The 19,900-nt window shown below is 41.9% G+C and overlaps 1 protein-coding gene across 2 annotated transcripts in view; it reads left to right on the plus strand.

Annotated features, from left to right (window-relative positions):
- The window catches only part of JAG1 (jagged canonical Notch ligand 1), a 36,139-nt gene extending 16,916 nt beyond the window's left edge, over nucleotides 1–19,223 (plus strand). For both annotated transcript variants that reach the window (XM_045010385.1, XM_045010387.1), the window contains 23 exons: nucleotides 1,325–1,579; nucleotides 2,781–2,841; nucleotides 6,285–6,415; nucleotides 6,672–6,791; nucleotides 7,277–7,390; nucleotides 7,944–8,057; nucleotides 8,925–9,038; nucleotides 9,454–9,500; nucleotides 9,967–10,140; nucleotides 10,555–10,705; nucleotides 11,037–11,201; nucleotides 11,635–11,748; nucleotides 12,517–12,630; nucleotides 12,718–12,831; nucleotides 12,957–13,073; nucleotides 13,583–13,610; nucleotides 13,737–13,822; nucleotides 14,710–14,823; nucleotides 15,019–15,128; nucleotides 15,210–15,443; nucleotides 15,746–15,877; nucleotides 16,309–16,459; nucleotides 17,237–19,223. In XM_045010385.1, coding sequence (XP_044866320.1) covers nucleotides 1,325–1,579; nucleotides 2,781–2,841; nucleotides 6,285–6,415; nucleotides 6,672–6,791; nucleotides 7,277–7,390; nucleotides 7,944–8,057; nucleotides 8,925–9,038; nucleotides 9,454–9,500; nucleotides 9,967–10,140; nucleotides 10,555–10,705; nucleotides 11,037–11,201; nucleotides 11,635–11,748; nucleotides 12,517–12,630; nucleotides 12,718–12,831; nucleotides 12,957–13,073; nucleotides 13,583–13,610; nucleotides 13,737–13,822; nucleotides 14,710–14,823; nucleotides 15,019–15,128; nucleotides 15,210–15,443; nucleotides 15,746–15,877; nucleotides 16,309–16,459; nucleotides 17,237–17,694 — 3,218 coding nt within the window. In that variant the 3' untranslated portion in view covers nucleotides 17,695–19,223. The remainder of the gene's footprint in view (nucleotides 1–1,324; nucleotides 1,580–2,780; nucleotides 2,842–6,284; nucleotides 6,416–6,671; nucleotides 6,792–7,276; nucleotides 7,391–7,943; nucleotides 8,058–8,924; nucleotides 9,039–9,453; nucleotides 9,501–9,966; nucleotides 10,141–10,554; nucleotides 10,706–11,036; nucleotides 11,202–11,634; nucleotides 11,749–12,516; nucleotides 12,631–12,717; nucleotides 12,832–12,956; nucleotides 13,074–13,582; nucleotides 13,611–13,736; nucleotides 13,823–14,709; nucleotides 14,824–15,018; nucleotides 15,129–15,209; nucleotides 15,444–15,745; nucleotides 15,878–16,308; nucleotides 16,460–17,236) is intronic.
- The last annotated feature ends 677 nt before the right edge of the window (nucleotides 19,224–19,900 follow it).

Genomic DNA, 19,900 nt, shown 5'->3' on the forward strand with positions numbered 1-19,900 from the left:
ACTTCGATTTATTTGGCTTATCTTAGCTAGAGATGAATTGTTACTGCTTTGAATAACCATCTTGTTTGGAAGTTCATTCTGAAAGCTAAAAGTGGGCTCTCATGAACACATTTAAAGAAATTTAGAAAGAAAATAGCCCATGTCTTCATCAGCTTTGCAAAAGTTTTATTTGCCTTCAAGTCTGCCTTATGTAAAGTCCCAAACCTTAAGTGTTGAAAGAACAAGTAAATGTTTTGATTCAATTTAATTCTTAAATGTGATAGTCCTTCAGATAGAGCATTCTAATACATTACTGGCAAAGGGCCCTTCTCGTTTAGAATTTTTCTGACTCTGGATTATGCTCCCATATACAGAAGTCTGGCCTGGTACTTTAGTTTTGTTTTCGCACTGGGTTTGCAAGGGTATTCTGGTTATTTTATGATAAACTTTCACTCTGCAGTCAAGTGCTGCTAGCAGCAGGTCGTAAGGCAGTGTCAGATCATTTTAAGTCACAAGACCTGGACTACAAAGTGAAATACCACAGATATATACAATGTTCCATGCTAATGTGAAATATTATTATTTCAGGCTGTGATTTAGACAGTTGTATGTTTCTAAAAGCCAGAAAATTTTGCTGGAACTAAATGTCAAGTACAAAGTTTAAACTCTTTAAGGAGAGAAGGGGAAAACTATACTCCACATAAAGCAATTTGAGTTATTGGTACAAATCTCCGTTAGGCGAGTGTCAGCTAACATCTAAAGAGCTAATTTTCACAGTATTTCCTGGCCAAAACTGAATGAGAATCACGTATGCCAAATGTCACTAGACTTCTCATGTAGAAAACTCTTTTATACCTGGCTTCCAGAAGCCTGCAAGCCTTTTGCATGTGTCTGTCCAGTTTGAAAGGTTACCTTATTAGGCTATAATATTAGGGCTGGAGGTTTTCACAAATACTGTAACGGACAATACAATACTAATTGAACAAGCGGCGCAAAATGCATGCTGCACCAAGCTTAGATTCCTATCCCTGTTATAGGTAGGAGTAAATGCAGTTCTGTTTTCCTCCTCAATTTGCTAATCTTAAGTATGAGCTACTCAAAAGGGGCGGTCAGCATTGGCCTAACTGTTCTCACTGTCTTCAGTCTGGTTTCTGTTCAGTACACAATACATGCCATTAACAGACATGCATAGGCTTTGGGGCAACTTTTTCTTAATTTTGGAGACCCAATTAAATAAAGCCACCATACAGCAGTCTCTCGAAATCCTGTTTGTGAGACTGACTGACTTCCATCCAGTTCAGATGACCAACAAAGCATTAACCTCCCCTTCACTTCTGACTTCTAGATCCCGATAGCATTATCGAAAAGGCATCCCACTCCGGTATGATCAATCCGAGCCGTCAGTGGCAGACGTTGAAACAAAACGCAGGCATTGCCCATTTTGAGTACCAGATCCGTGTGACTTGTGATGAGCATTACTATGGCTTTGGCTGCAACAAGTTTTGTCGACCGAGAGACGACTTCTTTGGCCACCATACCTGTGATCAGAACGGCAACAAGACTTGTCTGGAAGGCTGGATGGGGCCAGAATGCAGCAAAGGTTTGTAACTAGTTTTGTACTGATAATGGTCTTGGATAGTTCAATGGACATGGAGCACTTAACCTCAAGGTTGCTATTCTGTTGCCTGCTAATGTCAGTCCAATTCCTAGAGGATAACCATCTACACCATCGTAACCCCTCACTGGTGCCTTTGTTGGTAGCCTTGCAGAGAGGCCAAGGATTGATTGGGCAAGGACTGTTCTCTCCAGTTCAGGGTTAAGGTGGACTGACTGGACAGCAGTCCACCTTTTATCTCTTTTTGCAGCTACCATGGCTGCCCATGTACCCATTATATAGATAATGGATTTTATTCTATGGGGCTTTCTATTTAATGGGCAGAGTTTTCAAAAGCGCCTAATGACTTTACCCAGCATCTCTTTTGAGCCCCATATCAATTCAAGAAGCATTGGAATATTAGCAGGTGTCCTCTTCAATTGAGTAACATTGATTACCCACATCGTAGCCTGGGGGTGGAATCTGGCCTCATTTGAAGCCAGTGAGGGTTTTGCCACTGACTTTTAATGGGACCAAGATTTCCCTCGTGGGACAGAACATTTTGTGCAGCACTTCAGAGTGAGCAGGAAGACGAGATGTGTCGTAAAGCTGAATGGGCAAATAAAAAGCCTTTCAGCCGCAGAGTTCCAGGCTGTCTCCTACATGAGTGGACGTTGCGGCGCGTGTTCTCAATCCCTTAACAGTGTGAACCTCTGCAAGAGAAATGCAGAACCCTGAGCTGGAAGAATGTCAGCAGAACGTGTTTGATAAAATGTGTGCAGTTTCAATCTAGACCCACTGAAATGGTGTGTGCACACAGATCTGGGAGAAAACAGCTGGTTATTACCAAGCCAACTAGCACTGCATTTTTTGTAAGGTGAGGGAAGGGCTCCTCTCACCTTCTGATGCAGAAAGAGAAATTCTTGTAGAACATCATGGGGTGCAAGTTTATTAGGCACAATGGCTTCTCTGGGGTTGACACGTTCTTAAAACAGCATCATGTGGGATCCCTATTTAGTTAGCTGCCTGGATGGATTTGCTGTCGTAAGGCACACCCTGCATCTCTTTCCACTAGAGTTGATATAAGAGACCTGTTAAACCTTGGCTTTGGTAGGATTACAATGCTAGAAAGAGATGAAAACATTCCCACGAGCGTGAGGATGTGGGAAATGGACAGCATACTTATTGATGCTTTTTCTCTTTGCAGCTATTTGCCGTCAGGGTTGTAGTCCCAAGCATGGCTCTTGCAAAATTCCAGGAGAATGCAGGTAAACACAATGATTTTGCTAACAAATTTGTAACCACTCATGCTGTGAATGCTGGACAAGGGGAGAAGTCGAACTCTCCAGTTATTTCAGGCAAGGGCATCTTTTTTTCATGCCAGTCACACTGAATAAGCTATAAATGCATCTGAGCCTTTAAGGGTGGAAAAAAGCAAATGGCAGCATTTATGAATTGAATGGAACAAAAACAAATTTATGGTGGATGCTTCCTAATGAGCAGTAACTAATTGCATCTGTATAAATTGGTGCAACTTGTCTTTTAAAATGGACGGCTGATTATGGGCTTTTCTGCCAGCAGTTCTAAATACAGTGTTGCTTTTCTTCCTTACTCTCCCACCCCCTGCCCAGCTTTTCCCATCAATAGGCAAAAGTCAAGCATTCTTTAGAATGGGATTAGTAAAATCTCTTGGTTCTTTGGCTTTTCTGAGCCAGGCTCTGAGTGCTGAGAGGTTAATGGCGAGGATGGAATCTTGTCAGCAGACACTGATGAATGCAGAATTTTGTTGCTGTGCTTTGAAGTCGATTCCGGTCTGGGCAGGAGACAATGAAAAGCAGAGCTTGGACGTAACTGAACAATTTAACAATTAAATTTTTGGAATGTCTTGAATTATTTTTTTGTATTCGTATTTACAATAGGGGGAGGCTTATTCCCCGATCAATGCAGAGTCTTGGATGTTTCAATGTCAACGCTACTTAAAGACAAACCGTGGTTAGCAATTTTTGTTTAACCACTGATTGTGCCCATCTAGCAAGGGAATAAGGAGCGGTGGTTTTATGTATGAAGTCCTTTGGTCCAGTGGCAGCATGTTGCATACATCCTGCATGGCCATGGCTAAGAATGAAGATTGGCAAAATACAGAAGGTTAAAAGGAACAGAGCAGTTTTCATCCCTTCCTAAAGGAAGGTTCAGAAAGCACAAGTAGGAAACAAAACAATGCTACCTGACACTGTGGATTGCTTTTCCCTTTTCTGTCTTTGGGGGAGCGCTAGAGCGAGGCAAAAGAAATGACTCCTGCGGTTTTGATGTTTAACAGCATTGGTGTCAGCTGATCCAGCTGCAAAACACCAAACCAAGATGTTAAATTGAGGAGCCCGTTGGAGTAAATCTGATCAGAAGTGTCGTTGGTCCTTTAGAAGTGGGCCAGCTGCTTGAGGCAGCCTCAGCTGATGTACACCAAGGATTTGTGCTGCTGCTGTTGGAACAAGCAGGCCATGCACGGATTGCGGGCTCCTCACTAGAACAGGCATTGTTTCCAGATTTTTTTGAAGGTCTTTCTCTAAGTCTCACCTCCTGCTCACTGCCCAGACATGCACTAGTGCTCTTATTTACTGAAGGTGCAACTTTCCCACACTTCATTTGCACAGTCTTAGAACAATGCTGCCCTTTTGGCGCTCTGCTTGCCAAGGGAGACTCGTATCTTTTCAAGTGAACACAGAAATAAGATTTGACTCCCCCCCCCCCCCCCCGAAGTTTTGATGAGTCATATAGGCTGTATGTTGTAAATGCAACGGAATTTAAAAATGTCCCAGCAGAGGCTTCTCTGGGGTCTGGTGTAACAGATGACTTGCAAACATACTTAAAATATCTTTTCCCCCCCTTTGAGAGTCAATCTGTTCAACACAGAACTGCCAACAAAACCAAATTTCCTCATGAATCATTATACAAGCAAAGGCACTCCACATTTCTCATGAGAAACTGCTCCATGCCTGTTGTTCAATGAGAATAACTTAACGGATTTCTGTTCTGGCATTAATAGAAGATTCCTGTTGCTCTTTGTTGGCTCTGGGCTTGTCCTTCAAAATGGAAGTCAGAGCTCTAGCTTCTTTTAAAAAGTTCATTACTGTAGCTTTTGTTTAACTAAAGCAAGAGTAAAGATTTTCAGTGATTTGCCTCCATTTCCTAGCAGGGAGTGAAAGAGTCTGGAAAGGGTGCAAATGCTTATAAAATTAAGGTGCTCTCTTGCAAATACTTGGCTATAAAGTTGCATGCATGCGAGTAGTAGCATTGAATTCAATGGAATGTGCAGGTTCCATTCCTAAATGTGGTCTTTTTGCATCCTTCTCACTTTCTGTAAATGGAAAGTTGTTGGGGAAAGACTGTCTTCTCTCTTTCTCCCCCCCCCGCCATGAATTTTTGGTGTCCTTTGCTCACAAAGAAACTTCTGCAAGTTAGACTAACACTTCTTTTTATTTTTCATTCACATAAGAACATCAGGTGTTTCACATGGGCTTTGACAGGCTGCTGTTGAAATAGCTATGGAAAAAATTAATTAGGAGGATTTTTAGAAGGGGGAGTTCAACTTACCACTAGCTGTGGCTGATGAGCCATCACATGGAACCCTCTAGCTTTTCCCATGAGATGGATTTACTGGTCAGAGAACAGCTCTTTTGAAAACTGAAAGCCTACCTGATTGCTGCAGAAGGTTTATTTTCATAATTTAGTGATGGCTTAGTGAATAATTACTGCTGATCATTTACCACCATTACTGCATTACTTTCCTTAGTTAGGCCCTTGACTTCACACTTAAACCCCTCAATTTCCAATATATTTTAATTCTTACAGAAAAAATAGAACTGTTTAAAGTCTGAAGTGCACTCACATTAAAGCGAACGTCTGACTTTTGCACAGTAAAGATTTTCTTCCTCCCTTTTTAAAATCAAACCAATCTCTGTAGCTTGGTGAAGATGAGTAATACTTATTAAATCCATGCTCTAGACAATAGATAAAACTGGATGCAGAGTGACTAGATTCCTCCCTCCCCCTGTGTAAACACTAGCTCTGAAGTACACTGAAAGAGAGGCGGCTTTTTTGACCAAACACCAAATTATGGGAGCCTTTTAAAATCCCATTATCATGCATGTTACATAACTTTATATAAAGGCTTCTACCACAGTCTAGCACAGATTAAAGGTAACTTCCTCTAAAACTGAGATGACTTGCTTAGCTCTTTGCCTTGCCTTGCAGTGGGCTCTGAGTTGGTGTTTATGGCGTGGTTTGTTTGTCTGCCTGCACACACCGTGTGGCTCGAATGTCTGGAACCTTGCATTCATGAGGCTCTCCAGATAACCATGGTTTCCCCTGACTTTTTTTAATGTATAATCCATTCTGTCAAAGTCCAGAGATTGATTTGTTGCGCACACCCACCCTCTTTGCCTCGTTTGTGTGAGCCTCAGAATAGAGTATTATTGTGATGAATGGCCCCATGCTGCTTCTCTCAGAACAGTTATTCTTTTGTGAGCAGGCCGGCTTTAGAGACCTTGGCAAAATGGCTAAAATGTTTGTTTACAAGAAACCATGAAACAAACCTTGAATGGCTTCCTTTCCCCCCCACCTCCCCCAGTCTATCTTAAAACCTTGGAGTTCTGCAGTCCCTTGTACTCTCTGGAAGTAATTCCAAGTTTTGTTTCCCTGTTCTGTTTTTATTAAGGTGTCAGTATGGATGGCAAGGCCAGTACTGTGATAAGTGCATTCCGCACCCAGGATGTGTCCATGGCACTTGCATTGAACCATGGCAATGCCTCTGTGAAACCAACTGGGGTGGTCAGCTCTGCGATAAAGGTATGCTAATCTTGTAGATAGCCAAGTGTAAAACTTGAATTTTAATGCTGTTGGACTTAGTGTAGAGAGAGAGCATCCAGAAACGTGGTGGGTGTTTGTCTTTTGTGTTTCTGCCATGCATCGGTTGTTCGCATACACACTTAGCTTTCCTGTGTCCTGGCCCACCTTTGTGCATAGATACATTCTATAAAGTATCTAGAGTAACGGCACAAACCCCTTGTTCAAGCCTTGTATTCTGGTGCTCATCTTCTTACAGATCTTAACTACTGTGGGACTCACCCGCCTTGTTTGAATGGTGGTACCTGCAGCAACACTGGGCCTGACAAATATCAGTGTTCCTGCCCCGAGGGCTACTCAGGACAGAACTGTGAAATTGGTAAGTGCTTTGGCACAGCTGCAAATTGCAATCTAGCATTTACCCTGTCTTTTGCATTTAGTGGTGATTTTGCACACCTTATCTGGGAAGCTGGCATTTTTAATACTGTTGCTAATGTTGGCAAATGACATTTGATGAGCTCACAGTTGTTCCATGGTGAATGACTGGTATCTCCTCAATCAGACTCTGTCTAACTTTTGAAGACTTCTGTAGCTCTCATGTTAGGGAGTGCTGGAGTTGGTAGGAGAGCGAAATTGGCTCTAACCCAAGCAGATATAAGTCATGGTATGTTGATCAGGTCAGCTTAGCATGAAAGATGATTTCCTGCCTGCTTGATACTGTGTAAAACCAAAGGGTGCTAGTAAGAATAAGAGTGGTGTCTTGTGTGGTGGCCCAGGTGTGGAAATCTGCAGAGGGATGGTAGTGGTTACTGGTAATATCTATTGGGCTGTCCCCAAACTGATGTGGTTGTATGTTTGGTGCAGCGGAACACGCCTGCCTTTCTGATCCTTGTCACAATGGAGGAAGCTGCTTAGAAACCTCTACCGGATTTGAGTGTGTGTGCACGCCTGGCTGGGCCGGACCAACGTGCACTCTTAGTAAGTCATTCTTTAGGAATTAAATGTATTGTAGTAAGAGGCTGTTTCTCCCTAAATATTACAAAACTTATAACCACTGCATTTGTCCAGGAAGCAAACCTGTGCTTCCATGAAGCTTGCTAATACCTCTTGCAATTTTTGCATTGGTTTATTTCTTCTGCTGTTGTACTGCTATTAGTGGGGGCTATTAATAAAGTCAGGAAAATAATTGGAACAAACTGTCTTAAACTCCATGCTGTATGTATCTCGAGACAACTAATTACTATTTTAACAGCTTGCCAAAACTTTGCCTCTAGAGCCTACAATAAATTAAATAGAGCAGGCCTAGCTTTCATTTACACTACGCCCCTTCATGCTGCCCTGATGTAAATTAAAAGGATCTTCATCTAAACGAGAATAAGGCCAGAAAGCTCAGGGAAAGCATACTCTCCTCCCTCATGGACAGATCATAGTGGTGGCTGCTGCGGACGAATTCTATCAATGGGGTGCCATAGCTTTGGTATCTTGTAACAAAGCTAAGTTTCTCCCTCCCGTTCCTGCCCTTCATTTGCAGATATTGACGATTGTTCTCCGAATCCCTGTGGTCACGGAGGCACCTGCCAGGATCTCGTTGATGGGTTCAAGTGTATTTGCCCACCTCAGTGGACTGGGAAAACGTGCCAGCTAGGTAAATATTGACTTGCTCTATTTCACGCTTTTCTACAAAACGACTACTGGAGAAACTGTGTACAACTAGCAGCTCTGATCCTGCAAACACTTAGGCACGTGTTTGACTATAAGTCTGAGTCCATCCGGTGACGTCAACGGGCTTACTCAGATGCTTAAAGTTCAGCCTGCGTAGAGATGTTTGCAGAATTGGGGCCTAGGCCACACTCAACTCAGAATGGCGTCCTTGGTTCTATCAACGCACTATCTGGTTTTACTATCAGCGCACACTGGTTATTGCAGAAAACAGCAAATTATCACAACTAAGCTAACCAAGCCGTATGTAGGTATTTAAACTGCAGCTGAACCAGGGTTTGTTATTTTTTGAGTCTCTCCCCCCTTCTCCTCCCTTTGACTTTGTGGGAAAGTTGCTGTATCTCTTCAGCCATGTCAACTCCTCCAGACCAAGGAGTTCACAGCTGGGTTCCAAAATGTGGGTGATCTCATGAAGAATGAGCCGTCTGCATTCCTTATGCAACATAGTAATCCCAATGACCAAGCTGCAGTGCTCCTCTGAAATGCTTGATTGAGTCTCTGTTGTCTTTTTGTTTTTTTTAAGTTTTTCTTAATGAGTGGCTGGGTAACTATCAATTAGTGTAGCCAGCATGCTGTAATTAGAGAGAAATCAAAAGGTACTTTAAAGTCTAATGTTTGATTGCCTTTTATTCCACTTTGTCTCCCTAGTCCACTCTGTACGTTAGAAGCTCTTCTTAACTTTGAATGAATTCCTGATTATTGCTATCAAAACAAGATGTAGCTGCCTCCCCTCCACCCCCCACATGCACTGTACCTTCAGCTCAACGTTTTGCTGTTCCATCTGTCTTTTCAGATGCGAATGAATGTGAAGGCAAACCTTGTGTCAATGCCAACTCCTGCAGGAACCTGATTGGCAGCTACTATTGTGACTGCATTGCTGGCTGGTCTGGCCAGAATTGTGATATAAGTAAGTATCCTGTGGACATTCTGCGTCCAGTTCCTTGATCTGCTAAAAGCTGAAAGTTACTGTACAGTCCACTGAATTGAGCCCTGCTTTAAACTTGAAGCAAGCAGCCCCTGTAGCCAGTGATCTTTTCAGAAAGGGAGTGGCTTGTCTGGAATGAAAATACACAATTTTATCAAACTCATTAGTCTTTAACATGGCTGTGTTCTGATAAGGTGACTAAAACAATGGTGTGAAGTTTCACTAACTGTACTGGAAGAATTGCTGAAGATTCCCACCCATTATAATAACCTTATCACAAGGAAGGCATGCAGGAAACTTGACAAAAGGTTTATGAAGCCAGAGTTTTTGAATTGCTTGAACTCGTGTCTAGAGTAAATGTGAGTTGCCTTCTAAATGTGTCCCAACTTTATTGCAGATATTAATGACTGTCTTGGACAATGTCAGAATGGAGGATCCTGCCGGGTGAGTTAGTCATATTTAAGCTAGTTATTAAATGTTGAAACCAAAGCAACTGAGTCTGAATAACAAAGATGTAGGAAAAGTATACAGGGCAAATACAGAAGAGATGTAAATCAGCATGTCTCCATAGAAGTCACTGGAGCTAGGTTGTGTTACACTAGTTGAGGATTTGGCTTGTGTGTGTGTGTGTGTGTCCCCATTTTAGGGGAGCAGGGCGGGGAGACTATATAACTGTAATAAATGACACCTCTGTCACCAGTGACAGTCTTTGCAATAAACGGACACAGTATAGTTACACATGCACAGTAAATGTCTTTTTTTTAAATGTTGGCTTAATGTGTCATCCCGAGAAACATGTTCTTGCCATGTTTAATTTGCACTAAGGTTTTTTGGTGACAGTGACATGTTAGGGGTGATATAGTTTGGGCCTTTTTTCAAAATAATTTTAAACTTGAATATTCCTTTGCAGGACTTGGTTAATGGTTATCGATGTATCTGTCCGCCTGGCTACGCAGGAGATCACTGTGAGAAAGACGTCAATGAATGTGCAAGCAACCCTTGCTTGAATGGAGGTCACTGTCAGGATGAAATCAATGGATTCCAGTGTCTGTGTCCTGCTGGTTTCTCAGGAAACCTCTGTCAGGTGAGCCTGGCTGAAATGCAAGCCCCAGATAACGGAAGTTCCTACCAGCCCTTTCTAGGTCTGCACACGCTGAATACCTTGTATCCAGTGAACCATACTGCAGTTGTATAGCTGTCTGCCAAGGAAGTGCTTCTGGAAAAATTCATGGCTGCTGAAGATTTTTAGTTAAACAGATTGCAAGTGTTCGCATGTCAAGTTTTGTTGCATGCTCACTGTTAACCTTCAGTGGCTGTTAAGTATCAGAGTGCTGTCTGTTGAAATCACTACATGTATAACTGTGCATTATGTACAGTTTATAGCGGGAGCAGATAAAAAGGTCAGATTCCACAGTGTCTGCCTGTAGCTCTGACAAGAGTAATAATAAAACCTTTGTTTCACTCACTGTCTCCCTGCCCCCTTTCCCACCATTTACAGTTGGACATAGATTATTGTGAGCCCAACCCTTGCCAGAACGGTGCCCAGTGCTTCAATCTTAACACAGATTACTTCTGTAACTGTTCTGAAGATTACGAGGGAAAGAACTGCTCCCACCTGAAAGATCACTGTCGCACTACTCCTTGTGAAGGTATGCTGTGTGTGTGTGTGTGTGTGTGCAGCCAAAAACATTTTCAACTCTTCTTCCAAAATAAGGCTCAGCAGGCCAAATTCAGCCTTGGAATAAACGTTTGTAGTTCTGCTGAACTCAATGAAGCTGTCTTTCTTGTACACCAGAGCTGAATTTGGCACCGTGTCAATGCTTGGATGAAAGATACATTCTTTAAAACCTACTCTGAAGTTCAGTTAGGCTCTGGAAGTAAAACATACATGGGTAGTAACTTGGAGGAGATGAGAAGCCAGCCTGCTTGGTAACTTGATAGATGTGACTTGATCACTTCCCGTTCTCTGTTCTTCTGCAGTAATTGACAGCTGTACAGTGGCTGTGGCTTCTAACAGCACACCCGAAGGAGTTCGTTATATTTCTTCAAATGTCTGTGGTCCTCATGGGAAATGCAAGAGCCAAGCAGGTGGAAAATTCACCTGTGAATGCAACAAAGGCTTCACCGGCACCTACTGCCATGAAAGTAAGAACTAAAAAGATGTGTGTGTTCTCTGATCCTGAATCTGCCTTTCGCAAGTGACTCCATACCAGTCTGAGACCACTAAAGAGTTTGCTCTATCACAGAAAACCCTGGAACTTTGCATATTGCTCTTGGGTGAGGCAGACTGGAATAGGCTTATGAGGTCGGAGGTGTTTAATAGTGGATTTCATCTTAAAGCTTATGGGCTACCTTTAAAAGCTCTGTTAAAGTGCATCTTTCTTTTAGAAAAATATTACTGGGGGAACTAGTACTGGCTGTTTCAGTTTGTTGGGCTGTTTCAGCTATTTCTTGTAATCCTTATCAGCAAATGATGTTTCTAGAAAGTGTGCATGTGGGATTCCTTTTGGCAAAGCTTAATTATACATAAAGTCTCCAATAATTGTACTTAGCTAGAATTCCTTCCATCTGTTCACAGATATCAATGACTGTGAAAGCAATCCATGTAAAAATGGTGGCACTTGCATTGACGGCATCAACTCCTACAAATGTATTTGTAGTGATGGATGGGAAGGAATTTATTGTGAAACAAGTAAGTTTAAACCCTCGACGCCTACTGAAGACTAGCGATCCCGAAGCAGCATTGGGGAGGAGAAACTCTGAACATACGGTCTTTATAATGTGCAGGGACCACCTGTTGTCATGAGGCATGATTCAAAGCCCCCTGAAGTCAGTGGGAATCTTTTTTTTCATTGAGTTTTGGGCTTTGGATTGGGGCTGTTAATGCTTGGGGAGTTTTAGAGCTTCATTACACACTTGTTAGATAGGCAAGTACAATTGGGGATGAGGCTAGAGTAGAACTGAGTCACAAAGGGCTTGCCCACGTTAGAGCGCCAGAGCCAACTTCTGTTCTCTGCTGCTAACGCTCTAGACAGTCTCCAGCAGAAAGCATTAATGTACATAAACACACTTGCTAGAGTAGCAAAACAGTGTTTATCTGCACGTGGTGCTTGCGTTTTGCATGTCTTGGCAGCAGACGGGGAAGAGGCTGTGAAGAACTGCTAGCCTTTGACTGACAGCCAAACTGTGTAATTAGGCCTCTTTGCTTTCAGTAGCACTGGTGGCTTTTATGGTGGGGGACTAGAGAGAGGTTTACTGACATGAAACAAAATGAACTGTGGGGGGGAACACAGTACAGAGCAAGCATAATAAATCAATGATGGGGATTATCTGCTTGCAGATCTTAATGCAGACGGCGATTTGGGGCCAAATCCAGGGCTAGAACATGCTGCTGTCAAGCATGAAGTATCTCCGAAGATGCTATGAACTCCTTGCTCATTTTCTCTTTTGCTACTTCCAGATATTAACGACTGCAGTAAAAACCCTTGCCACAATGGGGGGACGTGCCGAGATTTGGTCAATGACTTCTTCTGTGAATGTAAAAACGGATGGAAAGGAAAAACTTGCCACTCCCGTAAGTCTTAGCATCTAACGAGTCTTCATCCGCTTGCTGTCCTGCATTGCCAGAGCACTGGAACTAAGGCTGGTTTGGTCTTCCTAGGTGATAGCCAGTGCGACGAGGCTACATGCAATAATGGAGGAACGTGCTATGATGAGGGGGACACTTTCAAGTGCATGTGCCCTGCGGGATGGGAAGGAGCCACTTGTAATATAGGTAAGTGTGTTCCAGGGAGCAGATGGAACTCTCAATCTGGGGCTCAGCCCGCCTGCCCTCCCTCCCTCCCTCTGCACTTCAGTTGATGGCTTTTAAATCCTTATCAACTCTTGTTTCTGTTGCAGCGAGAAACAGCAGCTGCTTGCCAAATCCCTGTCATAATGGTGGTACCTGTGTCGTCAGTGGGGATTCTTTTACTTGTGTCTGCAAAGAGGGCTGGGAAGGACCTACTTGCACTCAGAGTAAGTCTCTCTGCTTGAGCTTTTCCAAAGTGTTGCCTGATGAGAACATTGGCTCATCCTGTCGTCCTCGGAGATTTGAGATGGAAACCAGAAGGGAGAACTGTTTGATGTAGGCTTTAGCATCACCTGAATCTTTGTTTTTAATGACATTCTATGATAGAGCCTTGACCTGGGCATGAGAAAGTTGCAAATGAGCTAAGTGGAGACAGATGTCAGCTTGTTTCCTCGTGCATTTTTTTTCTACCAGCAGCCCTGTCTGCTTCCACTCATTTTTTCCTGTTAGATTCTTTACAAGGATTTCTTCCTGCATACATGTGTTCAGCAGCGTAGCTAACACATTTTGTGGTGGGAGCCTGGAATCAATTTAGCAGAGAATTTCAGCATATTTTTGTAAAAGTTAAACTAACTACATGTAGCTCAGGAACTGGAAATTCAGCACATCTTCACTGACGGTAACACTGTATTAGCTGATGACTTTTATATTCATGTCTGTCATTTTCTCTTTGCAGATACAAATGATTGCAGTCCTCATCCTTGGTAAGTTATATGAGCTGGGTGTCTTTCATGTCATCTTTTTGCTTTAAACTGCTGATTTTTGTTTTTATTACTCCTAGTAATTTGAATATTGGTGAACTGAGATCTCCTGTCTGACCTTTCTTTTAGTTACAACAGTGGAACTTGTGTTGATGGAGACAACTGGTACCGCTGTGAATGTGCTCCAGGCTTTGCCGGTCCAGACTGCAGGATAAGTAAGTGTTACTATAATTCTTGCTGATCTGACTAATGCTTATTTAAAATGTGCTGCACAATCAAAAGTTTTAACTCTGCTCTGGAAATCAGTCAGGCTGCAACACTTGTCCCTTACCTGGCATTTATGATTAGAGCCCTGCAAATCCACATCTCCATGGACCATTTTTGCCACTTGGATGCTGATACAAATTTTGTATCTGTGCAGGGTTCTATAATCTCTAGATGAGGGGGAGGAATTCCCTTGAAAACCATTTGGGTTAAGTATATGCCTAATGCTTCCAAAGATGTCTTGGTTCAGCAGAGGAGTAAGATTGTCCTTCAGTGTGATCTTCCCAGTTAAAACGTGTTTATGCTGCGGAGTTTTCTGTTTGAGGAGGAAGCATGCTAATTAAAACACTTGTCAATTAATAATCCACTTACAGACCCTGAGGTGGTATATGTTCTTACCTGTAATTATTAAATTACAGGGAAGAGGACACGGACATATTTTAATAACATAGCCATGGAAATAGAATTATTCATAGCCGCAATAAAACTGGAAGGGGTTTAAAGTTGTCATCAGCCAAAGTATTTAGTATGTGGGCTAACCTGCACTGTCAGAGGAAAAAGTGAGCAGGTTTGTTTATGTACCAATGAATGTGTCCTTGCCCTTAAAGAGCTTAAAGTAGCCATGCGGAGCCAGGTGCTGATCTTTGTTAGAGTAGTGTAAATCTACTGTAATGCCAGTGACTTTAGAGGAGTTGCTCCAGAACTGAACTGGGGTAAGGGAGATCAGATTCTAGCTCCCTGGGAACTGTGGAAAAACACTTTCACTACAGCTGACTGTCTCTCTCTCTCACACAGCCATGTATGTATAATACATATATATAACTTCCCCTCCGCACAGATATCAACGAGTGCCAGTCGTCACCCTGTGCCTTTGGAGCTACGTGCGTGGATGAAATTAATGGGTACCGTTGCATTTGCCCACCTGGTCGCAGTGGCCCAAGATGCCAAGAAGGTATTCCAGGCAGCATGTGACTGGCAACAGAATCAGATCCAGTTAACTTGCATATTAGCAATTTTTATAGGAGGAGCATGTTTAAGAACGTGAAAGTTCATAAATACCAGTTGTTGGGCACAGGGATTAGAAAATCCAATGGGACAAGGTCTTGGGTTTTTAAAATGCTTAACTGTATTTGATCTCCGTTCTCAGTTACAGGAAGGCCTTGTATTAACAATGGGCGAGTGATGTCTGATGGAGCTAAATGGGATGATGATTGCAATACCTGTCAGTGTTGGAATGGAAAGGTCGCATGCTCTAAGGTACGCTTTTACTATATCTGGGTTGCATTGTTTTCAGCTATAGAGGAAACAGCTGTGCTATAAAAATTCATTCTCTTCTAGGTTTGGTGTGGTCCTAGACCTTGCCTGATACATGCCAAAGGTCACGAGTGCCCAGCTGGCCACACCTGTGTCCCTATTAAGGATGACCACTGCTTTACACATCCCTGTTCTGGAGTGGGTGTATGCTGGCCTTCAAATCAACAACCAGTAAAGACCAAATGTAATTCGGACTCTTACTATCAGGACAATTGTGCCAACATCACTTTTACCTTCAACAAAGAGCTGATGGTCTCAGTAAGTAACTTAGAAATATAAATGTTGTTCAAACTACTGAAAGCAAGCTGAAATGTGGTACTGCACAAAACAAATGATTTGCTTTGTGCAAGTCAAATGTTGTTGTGGAGAGCTTCTAACTTCTTTCAGTGGAAATCTGCAGTATAGATCCCAATCCTTGCCTGTTTCCAACACAAATTTTCAGTTCTGCCATAGCTAGGTATCTTTGCTAATTCCAACTTTCTGGATATGGTGCTTTTTTGGAAGTGTTACTTGAAGCTCCTCCAGTCCAAATTCTCACTTGTATTTTTTGTGCGTTTCAGGGTCTTACCACTGAGCATATTTGCAGTGACTTGAGGAATCTGAATATTTTGAAGAATGTTTCTGTTGAATATTCAATCTACATTACCTGTGAGCCTTCACACTTAGCCCACAATGAAATCCATGTTGCTATTGTAAGTATACCTCTGATACCCTGCCTCTTTTTTTAACAGGTTGTCGATATGTGTAACACATGGATTTAATGAAAACCATAATTCTAGGCTTTATAAGCACTTCCCACGGCTTCAAGTACAATTTCTTCTGAGATTGGTAGGGGTATCATAGCTTTAGATGTAACATAATGTGCTTGAAAGTTAACATCTGATTAGCAATTCTGATAGTTTAAGGTAGTAAAACAGTTACAATTAGTCATCCTAGTCACTTGTTCATGTCTTTTCAAAAGGATAAGGGCTTATACTTTGATCTCTGCCCCTAGATGAACTTTGTTTTGAAACTTTTTTCTGGAAAACTCTCAACTGATTGCAGAGGCTTGCTCGTGGTGGTTGGTTATGCATGTTATCATTTTGGTATCTGATATTAACTATACTCCTTCTGTCTGTCTTAGTCTGCTGAAGATATAGGAAAGGATGAAAACCCCGTCAAAGAAATCACAGATAAAATTATTGACCTGGTTAGTAAGCGTGATGGAAACAACACACTAATTGCTGCTGTTGCAGAAGTTAGGGTACAGCGGCGACCAATTAAAAATAAAACAGGTACGTTTTAAATTGAGACTCCAAAAATTCATCTGTTGTAGAGAGGCAGCTTCCAGCTTCATCTTACAGTACAGCTTGCACTGGTTTTAGTGGGCCAAGTGTTTCAAACGATTTAACTTTCTAAACTAAGCTAAGATGCTTGACTCTTGGCCTTCCATTGTGCCAAACTGTTCTAAAAGAGATTTAACTTCTCTAAAATAGTGCCATTAAAGTCATCCCCTTGTCATCTTTTTACCCTCTTTCCCCAAATGGCCTGCACCATGGAGAAGGAAGGAAAAATACCAAGGTGCCATTTGCTGACTTCTGATAGTGACAAGTGTGGCTATGTGATGGCTGTTACTGGCCCCACATGAAATGAATTGGGTAGTCTAGTCAAGATCCTAGTGGACAGTCCTCCATGACACACAACCCATCAGAAATTTGGTATTCTTATTGACAGCCTTAAGCAGAGAGACCAAGGATTTGAATGGGTATGGAGCCAATTGCCCTCAGGCCAAGAGATGTTCCCTCCAGGCTAGGGTCTTGGGCAGGGCAGGGCAGTGCAGGGAAGCTTGCATTACCACTGTCTGTTCCGTCACTTAAAAAGGCTATTCGTCAGCACTCTTAAGTGAATTTAGCACTCACTAAGAACTCTTAAAGTTTGTTTTCTGAGAAGATTGTCCCCAGCCACCCTCCTTGTATAAAGAAGGCTTATGAATAGAGGGCCCTTTTGGGAGGGAGCGTCTCAACTGAAATGCTTTACTGGCAAGGTTAATTGGTCTCACGTCTGTCTTCCAGATTTCTTGGTGCCATTATTGAGCTCCGTTTTAACAGTAGCTTGGATCTGTTGCCTGGTAACTGCCTTCTTCTGGTGCATTCGGAAACGCAGAAAGCAGAGCAGCCACACTCATACGGCGTCAGACGACAACACTACAAACAACGTGCGGGAGCAGCTGAATCAGATCAAGAACCCCATTGAGAAACACGGTGCAAACACGGTCCCCATCAAAGACTATGAAAACAAGAACTCCAAAATCGCCAAAATAAGGACACACAACTCAGAAGTGGAGGAAGATGACATGGACAAGCACCAGCAGAAGAGCCGCTTTGTCAAACAGCCAGCGTATACACTGGTAGACAGAGATGAAAAGCCCCCCAATAGCACTCCAACAAAACACCCGAACTGGACAAACAAACAAGACAACAGAGACTTGGAAAGTGCACAAAGTTTAAATCGGATGGAGTACATTGTATAGCAGACAGTGGGTGCTGCCAGGCAGAGCCTTTAGATGTCATCATAAAGGCACTCGGAGCTGGTAGTTCTTAAACTGTTGTGTAATATTTGAGTCTAAGGCTATTATTTACTTAGAATCCCTGTGTTAATTTAAGTTTTGACAAGCTGGCTTACACTGGCAATGATAGTTGCTGTGGTTGGCTGGAATACCAAGTGCTGCATTTCACATCTATGCAAAACTAGTCAAAAGTGCCCTAATGTAAATTCAGCTGTAGCTGATACATCATGGAAATGTTTCATACGGTATTGCAGAGCCTTATTAGGTCCTCTTTAGTGTCAACTTTCTTTTTGCCAGATGTGTCCTGATTTATACCTTTATAGAAAATACATTTTATTTATTTATTGAATCTGAGTTTTTTGTATATTGGTTTTATGGTGACGTACAACTAGTTCTGTATTTGAAAGTGCCTTTGCAGCTCAGAACCACAGCAACTATCAAAAAAATAAGTTTATTTATTTTTTTATTGTATTTTTGTTGGGGCGGGAGGGGACTTGATGTCAGCAGTTGCTGGTAAATGAAGAATTTAAAGAGGAAAATGTGTTAAAAGTAGAAGTTTGTATAGATATGTAAATAATTCTTTTTTTATTAATCACTGTGTATATTTGATTTATTAACTTAATAATCAAGAGCCTTAAATATCATTCCTTTTTATTTATATGTATGTTTAGAGTTGAAGGTTTTTGATAGCATTGTAAGCTTGTGGCTTCTTTATTTTGAATTTATTTTCTTGTTACATGTTGCCTATATGCCAAAATTAAGGTGTTCTAAAAATAGTTTATTTTTAACAATAGGACAGGCTTTCATGCCTTGATACTGTGTTTTTTTTGTACAATGTCAAATGTTTCAAACACCTTCCATAGTATCACTAAGACTATTTGTAAGTACTGACTGAGGCAGTTTAGATTAGAACCATTTTTTTTATTTTTATATTTTTTTTGCTGCTTTAGACTTGAAAAAGAGTGACAGACAGATAATCTGCTACAGAGCAGTTTAAGGGAACAAAAATGAGCTATAACTCTTATGTAGATGAAATGTGAGTGGTTGCATGTCATTAAAATATCAAATTAGCGTGTGAAGTTGGAAGCACAGCAATCTCATTTTGTAAATTCTGATTTTTTTCACCATGAATATTGTAATACTGAACCACTTGTAGATTTGATTTTTTTTGTAATCTACTGCATTTAGGGAGTATTCTAATAAGCTAGTTGTTGAATACTTGAACAGTAGAATGTCCAGTAAGATCACTGTGTAGATTTGCCATAGGTTACACTGCCCGCCTTAACAAGTGAGGAAATCAAAGTGCTATTACAATGTTAAGATCAAAAAGGCTTATAAACATATTAGTCTCACTGGTTAACCAGTGAGATCATGAAGATACGTTGTGATATTAGTGTTATATGAACATGAAAATGCATCTTCGATGTGTTTTGTTCCTGGCAATAAATCTTAAAAAGTAATATTTATTAAACTTTTTGTATGAAAACATGAAACAGCGTGGAGGTTATTAAGCTTCAGTGAGGCACTTCCAGCTAGTTTTGTCACACTAAAGGTTTACTAGTCAATAGCTATAGCTGGTGATAAGCTAGTGAGAGAAATGATAGATGAGCTATGTACTCAAGGGCCTGATCCAAACGCTATTGAAGTCTATAGACTCCCTTTGGTTTTCAGTGGGATTTAAATCCGGCCTAGGTTGCTTACATGTACTGTTAGCTTTCAGGTGCCTCAGTTGTGAGACTCCCTGGAGGGGTGAAGAGAGGCATGCCCATCACAGCCAGGGGGTCTCTTAGGTGTGGGCCATGGTGGGTTGTGATGTAAGGAGTTGGGCTTGCACCACGAGCTCACTTCAGATTCAAACCTGGCCAGGAAAAGCTCCACAAACAATTCTAATCTTCCTCCTTCATTTCTAGCAAGGGGTTTGCAAAGCACCATACCTGTATTTGAAGTAACAAGTGTGGCCTTGGGCAGTTATAGCAGCGGGTGTCCTTAAAGGCAGCAGCCCTACTTGTATTACTCCTGTTTGACTGGCTTCGTTGCTGATGGCGCAAAAGTGGATGAATTCCACCCAAATAATGGAGTTACTTGAATTTTTATGCTGGTGTAGCAGTAGGAGGGGGTATCTGAGGACCTGGCCTAGTGTAGTCACACACAGCAAAGGTGTAAGACCTTG

Source organism: Mauremys mutica, chromosome 3 (assembly GCF_020497125.1).
Source record: "Mauremys mutica isolate MM-2020 ecotype Southern chromosome 3, ASM2049712v1, whole genome shotgun sequence".
In the NCBI taxonomy this organism is placed as follows: Eukaryota; Metazoa; Chordata; order Testudines; family Geoemydidae; genus Mauremys; species Mauremys mutica.